Source organism: Oryx dammah, unplaced genomic scaffold (assembly GCF_014754425.2).
Source record: "Oryx dammah isolate SB20612 unplaced genomic scaffold, SCBI_Odam_1.1 HiC_scaffold_27, whole genome shotgun sequence".
Taxonomy (NCBI): Eukaryota; Metazoa; Chordata; class Mammalia; order Artiodactyla; family Bovidae; genus Oryx; species Oryx dammah.
Window position 1 is genome coordinate 44749188 of NW_024070211.1, and position 14282 is coordinate 44763469.

Sequence of the window (14282 nt, forward strand, 5' to 3'; positions counted from 1 at the left end):
TTTCTGGTCACTTCAAGTATTATGCCTTCATTTTCCCTATTGAAATCCCACTTGTCAAGACCCAGCTCAATAATCATTCCCTCATTGAAGTCTTCCCTAGCTCTTCGAACACATATTGAACATGTAGTTTATCACTTATTTGGGTACTTACACGTCATCTTCCTTGATGTCACCATTTCTTGGATGAGCCTTCTCTCCTCAAGATGGCTTCAGCTCCTGGAGGGCAGGAATCATGTCACACTCAGTACAGAATAATGGTTCAATTTTAAGAAAGTGAATATATTACTTACATTATACCAGTAAAATGAAGGCCGCCCCAATATGGAATTTGGCCTTAAATTTGAAAGACACCAGGCAGTGCAGTGGTAATGAATCCACCTGCCAACGCATGAGATGTGGGTTTGATCCCTGGGTTGGGAAGATACACCCTGGAGGAGGAAATGGCAACCTGCTTCAGTATCCTTGCCTGAAAAATATCATGGACAGAGGAGCACGGCTGCCTACAGTCCATGGGGTCACAAAGAGTCAGACACAACTTATCAACTGAATACAGCACGAGAGGATAAAAAAAGATTAGTCACTATCTAAGTTTGCCCTTTGCAGAGAAGTATATAAACTGGGAAGATGAATCACACAGGTGTAGATGTAAATGAGAGTAATTTTACTTGTGGCTAGTCGTTACTAAAGGTTCAGCAGTTCATTACTATACATTTTCCCCAGGTCATATTTTCTTTAGAGACATTTAGTTAATCATCTTGAATATTACATAGTGGGTTTTATAGAGAATTGCAATGATACCCTGTAACATTATATTGTTAAGGTTGGGCATGTGAGTCAAAAGGAAAAAGATACCCCACACCTATTATCGCCTACAGTATTTTTTAAGGTAACAACAGAGCAAATGGGAGTAGACCATGCTTCTCCTCAAGCAAAAGTTCACTCTAAAAATTCAAAGGTCTAACTGAAAAGATTATTTGATGCTGTGAAGCACAACTGCATTGTCAGGTCAATAAAGATAGTTGTTTTGGTAACTTTTCAGTAATCTCAAATTGCTTCATTTTATGTTCCTGGCTACTCTATTGAGCTACTAGGTGATTTCCATTTTTAATTTTGAGTTTCTCTTCCTATAAGCAGAAACTGAAAACTATATAGTTAAAAGCAAAATGGAAAATACATTAGAATCTCATCTTTACAAGGCCCGTGGCTTTAGGCAAGGTGTCTGACTTCTCTGAGTCATTTTTTATATAAAATGGGAATAGTAATATGCATTTTGTAGAACTGCTATAAGAATTACCAACATACATAAAATAAGTAACACCATACCTGGCATACAGTGAGTGTGCAACTATTATTCTGTTAGTTGATTTTTTTTTTTGATGTATCATACTGAGTAGTGAAAGTCATACTATATGAAACAATTGCTATTCTGATGCAAAATACCTAAAATATCATACTAACAATCATATTTGCTGATAACCTCATAAAATCAAGATACAATCACTGTTGTCATTAATATGATCTTTAATAAATGGAATAATGCACCATTTTACAGCAAGCCTTTTTTTAAACCTAAAGAACTCCCTTAAAATCTCCTTCTCGAATGTCTCTGTATCAATACAATCTTTTTACTTAGGTTTATATATATCAAAGCATTTACTTACAATTATTCATAGAAAACTCTTTAGTGGCTTAATGTCAGCTTTCATAGTGGCATCCATAGATAATACAAAAGAAAAGTGATTTGCTTTATTTCATACTCACACCGATCCATCAAACACAACTTATACAGCATAGCAAGGTCTCAGACGGCTTATACAAAAGCAAAATAATTGAAAGCAATTATTCATAAATTCATATATGATATTCTATTGGTAATGTAAGAGCAAAACACACCAACAAGAGATACCCGTTAACAAGAAAGAGGGTTCTGAGGAATTGCCAATATTTTTCAGCCTTTCTCATTATAGAAAAGCATCCTCAGAAATGAATACTCTGTAGCTTATGTTTCTCCTGTCCATTTAGAAAAAGCACGGTGGCTACACATTTCCATGTTTCAGCTACTACAACACCCTAAGAGTTAGTGTATTTTACAATTATCCACTTATCTTCATCTGAAAAATTATCAACAGAAAATTAAGGATGATTCCAGCTTATACAAACACTTACACAATATGATCTCTATGGAAACATGACAAGGCATACAAAAACTGCTTAAATAAATAAATGTGACCAGAAAAAGAAAAGCCACAGACTCCAAGCGATTTAGCATTAAACCAGGACTTATCTTTGAAGTTCATATTTTATTAGTATTTCAGTTTTCTTACTGTTAAGCTTTAAAAATGTGTTTCCCTATCACACTTCAGAGGGTTGGTAATAAGGTGGAGAGCCTGAGACAAGAGACTTGTTATAAGTAACGTCACTGCAAGGATTTTAAATGTACAGCTTACTAATTTGGAGCTTGAACTTGTCTGGAAGAAAAATTCTATTTGGATGTGATGATATGATAAATAGGTTACCGTAGGTTACCTTCTCAAAACCATCCAAGCTATTACTAAAGCTATAAACTCACTAGTTCACTTTTGAAGACAGTTTAATAATGTTAAATTACCTCTTGAAAAATTTTATTTCTGAGGAACTACTTTACCAAATTCCCCCATTAAAAAATGAAATGAAATGAACTGTCTCATGTATAACTATTTAACCAAAGAACAGAAACGAGCTGAAGACTGCGCTTCAACTCTAAGGCCTACATATGCTGCAACACGTAGCGAGTTGGTTGAGTCATTTCCCTCTATTCTGTAATTATAAAACTGGGCAAGTTTTATGATTAATGAAATCTGTTATCTATGTAAGTTAAGTCAAATCATAAGATGAAACATTAAATGAACTCTGTGTGTAACAAAAATTTAAATATTCAACTGTATCTAATTGCTTGTTTGCTATCAATTGAAGTTTTTCAATGTGCAAAGGGATGAAAGGGACCCTGAGTTTTTAAGTAATATTATGTCTATAGAGTGAGTCTAAAACAGGAAGATGGATTTGAAATCTTAAAGTACAAATAAAATGGAAAAAAACCTACATGTTGCCTTTTAAAATATTAATGACAAAAACAAGTTGCAGTTTAAAATACAGTAATTTGCTTAAATATTGTCATAAACTGGACGTGCTAATATCAGTGATAAGATTCTTTGTCTCTTACCCAGATTTTAAAATCTGGGTCTCAAACTAAGTTTAAAAAATTAATTTTATAACATTTAATAGTAACACGATGGATATCACAGTAATAACGGAATCAGACTTTTCAAGATATATTTATTTGGGGCATAATTTTAATACACAGCATAAGTTCTTAAATATTTACTTTTCAAATGTTACCAGCCATGAGATAAACCTTTTCTTTATATGTACAACACTCAATTTTAACCAGTCACTTAAAAGTTAAATCAAAGTTGTTATAGTCCAGTCTATGTTGCAAAACAATGACAAGTATTTCAAAAGTGGTCTGCAAAAATGTTTGTAGATAATACTTGATTGTTGTAGGGTTTGCTTTCAAAAGTTAATCTTGCATTTTATGTTTAATATTTGATGCAAAGAAATATGTAAAATGTTGTGGCTCAATCATAATGCTAAGCCTGCTGCAATATAGGTTAAAAATAACAATAAAGTGATATACAATTGTGTATGCACGGTTTTTCAGTTATGAACTATTGTATAAAATCACAGAACTCCACAATTTGATAAAAAAAAGTTAGGTAATATAAACTGAAGTGCTGATTTGCTGACAATCTGACGGTTAGATCTACTGTCAAATGGAAACATCTTAATTCTCAATTCTACCCTTTTAAGCCATAAATGGAGTAATGAACTTGACTATAACAAAGCATAATTTTAGGTGTTCTTAAATATAAGTAGGTATGAAAATAGTAAAAATTGAGAAAATGGTAAAGGAACAAAAGAAATTTTGTGTGAAGAACTGAGACTTAAGTGTCGAGAAGCTTGAAGCATACTGAATAACAAATGTTGGAGAGGATGACCAGTTGGTCACCCTCCTTTTTATTTTATCTGCTGGTTAAGAGACAGATACAAAATTAAACAGGAGGGAAGCAGAATAGATGTGAAGAAAACCTTCCAAACACAGAAGACTGCAAGTCAGATAACCAAGGGACAGAGTAAGACAGAAACTAAGAGGTGAATGAAATAAAGTAGACCCAGAGTGCCATCCTGGGATTTCCTCTTTTCTTGTATGTTAATCAGGGAACCTAAAGAAAAGCCTACTTTTGATAATATCTGTGTAAACTAGTTCAAATAGTGATTTGCCAGATTTACTTAATCAAGGATTATCATCTAGGAGTGGATCACACAAGGTAGTTTTGGCTAAAGTTTACATAGTTCAGAATCTAAAAGTTAAAATGAAGTTTTATTTGCTGATGAGCAAACTGACAGTAAAAGGTATGAATATTTAGAAAAATCTTACTCTGAAAGACTCCTGGGGTGTCTATGGGAGAATTACATAATTTCCAGGATAACTGATCTAGATAATCAACCAGCATGTGTGTACAGATTCTAAGTTTAAGAAGTTAGCTTGGAAGATAGAGTAATATATATAGCAATCTGTGAATAGTTATTGATAGTTATAGCCTGCATACAACTGGTAGTAAGTTTAACATAAATTTATAAAAGGTTGTATAGAAATAGAATGTAATTTCACATTCTAGGAGCTAATTACCTCCAATGAAATACTTATTTTTATAAATAAGAAAAAAAAAGTTTGTTGAATTTCATTTGGCTTTAGAAGCCAGGATGGAAAATATTTTAAATAAACATACTTGCCAAATTTTGTGATAATTCCCACTGAAACACATACTTATTTGAGTGTTCCTACCTTTATTTAATTATTGTTACATTCAGAACCAACACATTAAGGCTATACAAATTGCTTTATAAAAACAGTATTTTCCTTCTATTCTTCCTGTAGCCTCTTCTATTAGTTCTCTGGATTAGTAAAATCTTCTAAAGTCATTAAAGGTAGAAATTTTCAAAATGAAGTGCAAGGACTGATGGGACACATTAAATTAATTCCACCACATCAAGAATGGAATCAGTTTAGGAAAAGGTCTCTGTTCCCACAATTCACCTTTGCCTTTCCCATTTAGTTTTGCAATATAAGAATGTCGGGAGTGAAGAGAAGTTAAATGATTTTAAGATTCATGATGGCACATGTGGGATTGAATTTTGTCTTGAATTAGTAATTATTTCTCAAGCAACAAACACCACAGACATGTCCGTACATCTTCCTATGTTTTCCTAACTCTAAAGCCATTAAGGTATCTGGTTTGGCTTATATTCAAGCCACAATTGTGCTGGAGTTTAATGACTAAATTTCTTACAAAATGTTAGTCTGTCATGCATTCTGTCATACAGCGTGTAGGCAGTGTGGTGTGGACGAAAGAGATGTGAAGAGAGCAAGCCTAGGTTAAAAAATCACAGCTTTGTCAATTACAAGGTGTAGACCTCAGGCAAACTAGTTAGCTTCTCTTAGCTTCAACTTCCCCTACTGTAAAATGGGAATGTTAACCATAATCCTCGTATGGTTGTTATGAGGAATCAAAGAGATAATGTATTTATATTGCAGCATTCAGTATGTAATAAATGGCCAATTACTATTTGTATCTACTCCTTTGCCTTCCCATAGCTTTTTACACCAGTACTTTTTTTCCCACCAACTATGCATTTAAAAAGAGGGAACTTTTTAGGAACTATCATTAAATCATTTGTCTACATTCAATTCAAATTAAGTTCTTTCAAAGACTTAGTTCTGATATACAATTATGATAGTTAAGGGAATTATTTTGATTACCTATTATGATGCTTTTAAGGTTATAATACTTTTAAGGTTGAATTTTAGTATTTTTTTATTAAATGAATGACCTCTTATTCAAAGGAGCCCAAATGCTTTTCTACATGCAAAAATGTTTGAATACATTTAAATATTAGATTTAAGATACATTTATTATTAAATAGTTTGCAGATTAGTATTTTATGTAATTTTGCTTGATTGTATATTTGCAAACAGATTCTAAATCAGTCTGAGGTAAATTAAAATGATCTACACTCTTTCTCCTACTTTACCAAGAGTCTGCTAATAAAAGAGAAAGAAAATTATTTGTTTTAAGCATGCTTGCATAAAATGGGAAACTATAAGGAGTTATTTTAATTTGGTATACCAATTTTTGAGAGCATTTTACTATTAAATACCAAAAAGTCCTGAAAAACTTACAATCAACTGGCCCAAACACAGTGTAGTAGAATGTAAGGCAACTCTTCTTCTGTCTGGAAAAGATCAGTTAGACCTCAAATGGTCATTTATCTTTGATGCTTCCAATTGAAGAAGAAATATAATTTATTTTGACTCAAAGATGTTCTACAATTACTTAAAAATAATATCCTGAAATTCAGTTGGAAGACATTTAAAATTAAGAGAACCAAGGGAAATTTTACAGGAAAAAACATAAATAAATCATTACATAGATAAAAAAATAAATTGAAAAATTTTTATGCCAGATGACTGAAAAATATATTAAGGGTCTGAATGAATAGAAGGGCCAATAAAATACAAAAGGTGGAAATCTCGGGCACTAGCAAAATAATGTCATTTCTAAGATTTCAAAACTGTGTTCAGCAATCCAGCTGAATAAATGGTTAAGCACTGTGACATCTCTCTTCGTAAGATCACAATAGATGGCAAACAAAAGAAGGCTTATAGACACAAGTAAGTCATACATATTTTGGATAGCAAATTGAGAAATAGAGTCTATCTTTAGCTAAGTGATGCAGATAGAAGAATTTGAGTGTGAAAACTTTGTTGAGGAGATAAAAATCTCAATCAGGAATTTGTGTTTTCCTGTGAGCTTTTTATTTCCAGAGAAATCTTAGAACTGGAAGTCTATGAAGTAATCTGAGAATCTGGGGGGAAAAGTGAGCTCTTCACTATTTGCAAATTGATAGAAAATAATTTGTGCTTATAAAAAAGTCCCTTATTTGACATAAAGTGCTTTATTTGAAAAGAAAAAACATGCAGAGGTTGTTTTAGAGACGATTATCAGTAATGAAAGAAGCAAAGGAAGCTTTAAAAAACAAACATGATCTGAATATACATGATGTTATCACTAAAAGGTACATTCTAATATAATGTAAAATCATAAAACGGTGCTCACATATCAAAGATGACGTAAAAACTGGCAAATGGAAAAACTATGAAAATAAGATTAGTGAAGAAACACAGTTTTGAAGAGAGAGAGGTAAGTCTCAGTCTGCTCAAAAATGATAGGTTTGGCAGCAATTCTTCCTTCCACAGGGACTTGGCATGCCAGTTGAATGATTTTTCCACACAGTGTTCTAGGTCATGGGAAAAGGAATAATTTCCAGATAAAGTTACCAGGCCTCGTTTGGGAAAAGAATAAAAAAAGATACTACAGGTTCACAATTATGAATTACTTTTGAAGTTACTTTAAACAGGATGTAATTTTACTTATGTCAAACATAGCGTATTCAGAGAATGAAGACTATAATACTACATTGTGTTAATGATCTACCTACTTAAAAATTCCATAAGGAAAGCTCTATAAGTTTTCTGATAAAAATGTGCTTCTTAAATAAATGAATATGGAACATGAACATATATATAAAAAATAAAATGGAAAACAGCTAATATTTGACTTGCTCTTTGTTCTGTGCTCTTACGAACTTCCAAAACCAGAAACCAAGTATGTTTATTAAAATGCCCGGAAGGAAATGTTTAGGATTTGGAAGGATAAAAGAAATGGCATTTCAAATTAGGTTTTGGTGGTTCCTTCTTTAGAGCCCTTTGAGACAAAGTTTCTGCATTCCCCATAAGGAGAGAGAAAGCAAGAAATCAGGTAGCTGCTTTCTCTTGTGCAAAAACTCACTGTCAAAGAACTGACCTGCCAATAGTATGGAGGGTGGGGAAGGAATATGTTCAGATCTTGGAAGAATGTGTGCTCTGTTAGGAAGAGAGCTTACGAGAAAGCTTATTTGTGGCCTATAGACTATTGCACATTCAAACAAAACACAGAGAAAAGAATGTCCAACAGATAATGCGTTCAGGAACGTATCAACATACAAACTAGCTTGTGCCCAGAAATAAAACATGGATACCAGACACCACTGCAGTCAAACCTGTCTTAATTTGCTTCTGATTTAATGACCTTTAGAAACTGGTCCAAACTGATTATCAGCAATACATTGTTTCTGCTTTTTTTTTCTTAAAAAATATTTTGAGACCACTTTTGATACACACACATATAATTCTGTGGTCATAACAGACAAATATAACTTTAGCGAGACTAAACAAAAGTGCAAAACTTAAAAAAAATTAAAAAATATGGAAGCATAAGCTAAATTTTTCTGCATAGCTGAAATCTATTTAAAGCAAGTCCTTGTTGCAGGGGTAGGAGGGGGTACTGACAGGAGGATAAAGCAGTTTTTTCTTTTAATGTCTTCTGCACATTTAAATGATGCAAAAAATAATTTCACTCCATAGGTTTGAAAACATTTCACAGACAGTTCATCCCTATATCTTTAGACACCATCGTCGTGGCGGTGCCTCCGTCTGCAAGGTAAACAGTGGTGCTGGATTTGGAATGCACTGCCCTGTCTTTGCCATTGTTGTTGACCTCACAGTCCAGTGGTTCAGTGGAAATGACCCAGGTGGAGGGGCGCCACCGCTTAAGAGAATAGGGAGTTTTCACTCGTTTCTTGATCTTTTCACCAGATCCTGATTTGCCATCTTGTGTTGAGTCACCTACTGAAAATAAAAGTGCAGAAAAATGAACTATACATAAAGAAACTACTAAAAAATGAAAATTACGGTTGTAAATGGAAAAGAGATCAAATGAATGTCTACAGGAGAAGCTACCAGACATTTCTTGAAATTCATGATGCCAGATAGTATTTTTCTATCTTTACCAAATTATTTTTGAGATTCTTTAAGCACAATGTTTCTATAATTGGTTTAATTATTCCATAGGCAAGGAAGAAAATACAGAAAAACTTCAAAAAGCAAAAACAGAGGAGAAAATTCCAAGTTCTCAACTATATTCTCAAATCCTTTGATTATTGGTAGAAATCCTAACTTGGCAAAATGCATTTAATCTTTCTATTTCGTGATCAAAGCAGGCACCTAGAATATAATTATTTTTCAGAAGAATGACATAAACACTAGAGTGTAAATTTTCTAGTAATTTCCCCTTCCCATACCTGACAAGACATTTTACAGATGTGGACCCTTGCTATAATTTATGTCAACTCTTCAATATAAGCTACTCAAGCAAGGGACTAGATTCTACTGATTTTTTGACAACCTAATCCCATTAGCCTATTTTGTAGTCTTTGACAACAAACAAAATGTGACTTCTTCGTAACTGCTATCAGTCTAAAAGAAATATCATTTTGTACAATAATGACTGTTTTAGTGAGCTCTCCTGTCTTTAGTGAAGATTTTAGTGAGCTTTTCTGTCTTGTGTTATAATCCCTCAAGGGCCATAAACCAAGTATGAAGTTATTTGTGTAAGTGGCTAAGGGCCCCATAGCACAATGCTATAGGCACACAGCTCCTGAAAAAACTGACATGAAAAACCAAGAATAACTTTTTAGTTTCTTTACAGTGACTTTTCTGAATTTTCTCTGCACTTTTCAGATTTATTAAGATTAGTCTGATAAAGCCTAAATGTGTATATAATAAACAAAGGGCTTCTAAAGTTGTATTGGTATCATTTTACTCGGATGCTTTAAACTAGAAAGTACAAAATCTCAACTATGCACAGCAAATATGTGAGCTGCATTATAAGCCAGAAGCTACATAAGATACACATTAAGTTGGTAATTATTCTGATTATTGTGACACTGACTTTTTAATTATCAGCAAAAAAATTACCTTTTTAAAAACAAATGTCTAATTACTTTTGAAATCCAACCAAATGTGGTAAAAGTAAATAACTGCTAGTTGAAACATAATCTGTTTCTAGCTAACTATATTTAAATGGTCTCAGAATCCCTCCATTTACACAATCCCTCCACTTACACTGCAAACTGCTGCCATCAAGGACATTGGTGGCTGAAAGATCCAGAGAATTAGGCCTCTGTGCTCGTCTAGGCTTTGATGGTCCGGGGTCTGCTACTGTGGTTGGAACACCCTGTGTGAGAACTTCTTGCTCGGAACATGGATTGCTGTTGTTGTTGTTGGAATTAGTTCGGCCGCCTTCTAGGGGCCGTTCTCTCCTGTCCACAAGACGATCCAGAACACCTTCATCATGGCCAGCCTGCTGCTCTCGTCTCAGTAAAGGTTCATGCTCATCAGGACTGGAATTAATATTCAGCCGAGTGTCCTCACCAATGAATTGATTCTGCAGCATTTCTTGGGCTCTGTGTGCCACTGTGTTAGCTGTCTGGCCAGATGGTACTACCCCATTGGCATACTGAGTAGTGGCAGTATGGGAATTAACGCTGTGGTTTCTACCTGCCACACCATTCATAGTGACTGTCACTATATGAGGTTCTGCAGCATTGATTGTATTCATCTTGGCAACTCCAGTTTCTACTTGTTTCAAGTTTGATTTGTGCTTGCTGCCAAATTTCAGCCTGGGCTCCTTTGTCGAATTTTTGGTGTTTAAAGGCAAACTAGTAGGTCTCTTAGGAAGGTTCTGTTGCTTGGGGAGAGGATAGATCTGAGTGGGTGGGACATCAGGAATTAAACATGCTTGGCCATTTGCAGCCTGTGTGAAGTCCTGCTGCCCAGTCACTTCAACTGCAAGCTTTATAAGTGGGTAAAGCAAGCTAGAACTGGTACTGCTCAGTGGGTCTGGCCCACTGAATTGTTTAAGAGAATGCTCCATGAGATTCTCATCAGAACTTTCCTTGAGGTTTTTATCGACTTCTTTTGGGTCCAGCTTGTTGGTCTCCAAGTCTTCTTCGGTCAGTTGTAGGCAGACAGGGGTTGGCCCGACTGGCTGTGAAACATTGGTGGCATGCAGACTTGTTTCATCTGGGTATGGCACCTCGGATATAGTGGTCATGCCGGTACTTGGAGTGAGGCCAGTGGTGTTTGTGGTTGTGGTGTTGGTAGACAAGCTGGTGACGCTTGTTTCAGGGCTGGGGATTCGAGCTTGTGCTTGCTGCCGTTCATAGTTAATTGAGTTTCGGTTCTTTTCCCCTAGAGTCAAAGGTGTGCTGGACATTGAATGCTCAGAGGAAATGTTCTTCACAATGCTGTCAGTGTGATGGATAGAATCTTCAATGTATGAGGAAGAAGAATAATCTGGATAAGGGCCAATCTTTGGCACACGCCTATTGTGTGACAGGTTGCTTAAAGAAAGAAAAAAATGTCACATTTAGAATACATTTATGACAAAGTGACTCTTCAAGTTTAACAACTCTGATTTTTAAAGTACAAACTGCCTTCTCTTTTATTCCTAATCCACGTTATTCTTGAAGCTATTTAAAATTCTAACCAAATGTTAATCCAGTATTGACAAATATTAACTAATAATTTGCTACAGGCTAGTTTAATGCCATTTAAGCCTATCAGAAAACTGATGGGGATCTATATGATTTTTATAGATGTTCACTATTTTAGTTTATAAAAGTTATTAATTAAAAAAAACTCCCCTATAGTTTTGTAATGTTAGCAAATATGTCTTTATGAATTGTATATTTGCTCAATTAGACATAAATTTCCAGGAAAGAAGGAACCAAGACACTTGTCTTTTGTGTTTCTGTAATTCTAGATACACAGTGGCTACTCAACACATGTTTTACCAATTAAGTTCCAAATGGTAAAAAGAACACAAGCTTTCAGGCTGTTCCAAAGTGCTACATTAAGTGGCATACTCTAGCAAAGGAACATATCTTCCTAGGTAGAGACTGAACCATTATCAATGGAAGTCCTTGAGCCTAGAGTATAAGGCAGAATGTGATTAAAAAAATAAAATAAAATCTAAGACTCAGAACTGCTCTCCAGTTTACCTAGGGTTTTACACTGTCACTGTCACATCTTGAGAATGATGGCTCTTGGGCAGCATACTGTAATATATTTATGTTTTTAAAAATAAAAGCCAGGCCAAAATACCTAAGCAACCCGATATTGTTCACTGATAGGTGAACAAATACACTATATGATTTTACTTTTATGTTGAATCTAAAAAACCAAACAAATGAACAAACAAAACTAAACAGAAACACAGGCAGGGATACAGAGAAGACACAGGCAGTAGCCAGAGAAGAAGGGGTTGGAGGGAAGAAAAGGAATAGGTGAAGGAGACGAAGAGGTATAAAATTCTACTTTCAGAATAAATGAGTCATGGGTATGAAATGCACGCTGTGGGGAATATAGTAAATAACTATGTGATGTCTTTGTATGGTGATATACCATAACTAGACTTATCTTGGTGATCATTTTGAAATGTATAGAGATAACAAACCACTATGTTGTATAACACAAACTAACATAATGTTGTAGGTTAATTATATTTTTAAAAAAAAACTCACAGAAAAAGCAATAAGATCCGTGGTTAACACAGGCAGAGGGGAACAGGTAAGGGGAATGGGATGAAGGCAGTCAAAATGTCCAAGTGTTCAGTTGTAAAATAAATAAGTACTAGGGATCTAATATATAGGATACAAACAATTAACACTGCTCTATGCTATATAAGAAAGGTGTTAAGACCGAGTTCCCTGGTGACCCAGTGGCTAAGACTCTGAGTTTCCAATGCAGGGTATGCATGTTTGATCCCTGGTTGGGGAACTAAGATCCCACATATTGCTTGATATGGCCAAAAAATAAAAATAAATAAATAAATAAATAAAATGAAAACTGTTAACAGAGTAAATCCTAAGAGTTCTCATCACAAGGGGAAAAACTGTTTTTTACCTATTTCCTTAATTTTGTATCTATATGAGAATGATGAATATTCACTGAACATTGTGATAATCATTTTACGTATGTAAGTCAAATGATCATTCTACACGTTAAATTTAGAGTGCTACATGTCAATTATATCTCAATAAAACTGAAAAGAAAAATAACATAAAAGTGAAGGGTAGTTTAAAATCAAGTATAAACAATCAAATATAGATAATGGGAACATTAACAGATACAAGCATCACAGGAGAAAAGCAACAACTAAAAGAAAAGTGCTATGAAGAAAAACTGCTGAAGTTACGAGGGGAATGACGGGAAGGGGAGGAACAGAAAAGCTTCTGTATTGCACAAGAGGAATGGAGGGAAAGAGTCAATACAATGAACCCTAGCGTAGAATGAATGTGAGATGAATTATGATTTGAAGGAAAATTCCAAAGTCACAGGACATGAAAAGCAGCATGTAAAGGGTAGAACTCAATGGCTCAGGAGGCAAAAATGGCCACAGCAAAGGAAAGCATCAAAAAAAAAAAAAAAAAAGAGGATTTCCTCCTCCCAGTTAAGGAACGTTAAAGCACTTAAAGTAAGGGTAGCTGACTTATGAGAGGTACAAATAGCATACTAAAGCACACAGAAAACACAGAGACAAGGGGTGATGGAAGCAGAAGACTATCTTCAAGGTATCTGTAAGGTGAGAAATTTATATTCAGAAATGCTAATTTCTATCTTCCTTAACTTGCTGATATATTACTAACAGAAATAAAGGTTTATACCCTGAAGGTAATTCAGTCCAAGCACAAGCAGTGTAAACCCAATGTGGGATCCATAGTTCAGAACACAAATTTTTTAAAAAATTAGAACAACAGAAAATATCAAAGAAAATTATTCAAGAATTCAGTTATTTTTTATCTCAATTTTCCCTGCTTACTCTTTCTTTTCTGAATGCTTCTCTGAAAAATTTTAACATGTTTTATTTAGATAAAATGAAAATTTGTGGGAAGATTTTATCCCCTAAGACAGAATGAAGAAACACAGACTACATGGTCTGAAATGTTTCAAGTTTTAGAATTTTTTCTAAAAGCCCTAAAAAGTTCTAATAGTTAAAATCATAGTTCTAAGAAATGTCTCATAAAGTTCACAATGAGACAAAAAGACTTATGAACTGCTTTCATGTAAAAGTAGCAGCATTCTATAAAGAAAGACCACTGGATAGGGAGTCTGGAAACCCTAGTTTCCAGTGAAGCAATGGTTAGATACATACGCACGTTCACGGTTCTATTTGCTTTAAACTAACAAAATTCAGGGTAAAAAGAAATAATAACCACAAAGGATAATCAAGACAAAATAGTAT

At 34.3% G+C, this 14282-nt stretch overlaps 1 protein-coding gene across 1 annotated transcript in view; it reads right to left on the reverse strand.

Moving 5' to 3' along the window:
• Nucleotides 1-1501: 1501 nt before the first annotated feature.
• The window catches only part of BMPR2 (bone morphogenetic protein receptor type 2), a 150055-nt gene continuing 137274 nt past the window's right edge, over nt 1502-14282 (reverse strand). Inside the window, exons 12-13 of the mRNA XM_040228777.1 lie at nt 10100-11379; nt 1502-8824 (exon numbers count right to left, since the gene is read on the reverse strand). Of these exons, the coding sequence (XP_040084711.1) occupies nt 8574-8824; nt 10100-11379 (1531 nt within the window). The 3' untranslated portion in view covers nt 1502-8573. The remainder of the gene's footprint in view (nt 8825-10099; nt 11380-14282) is intronic.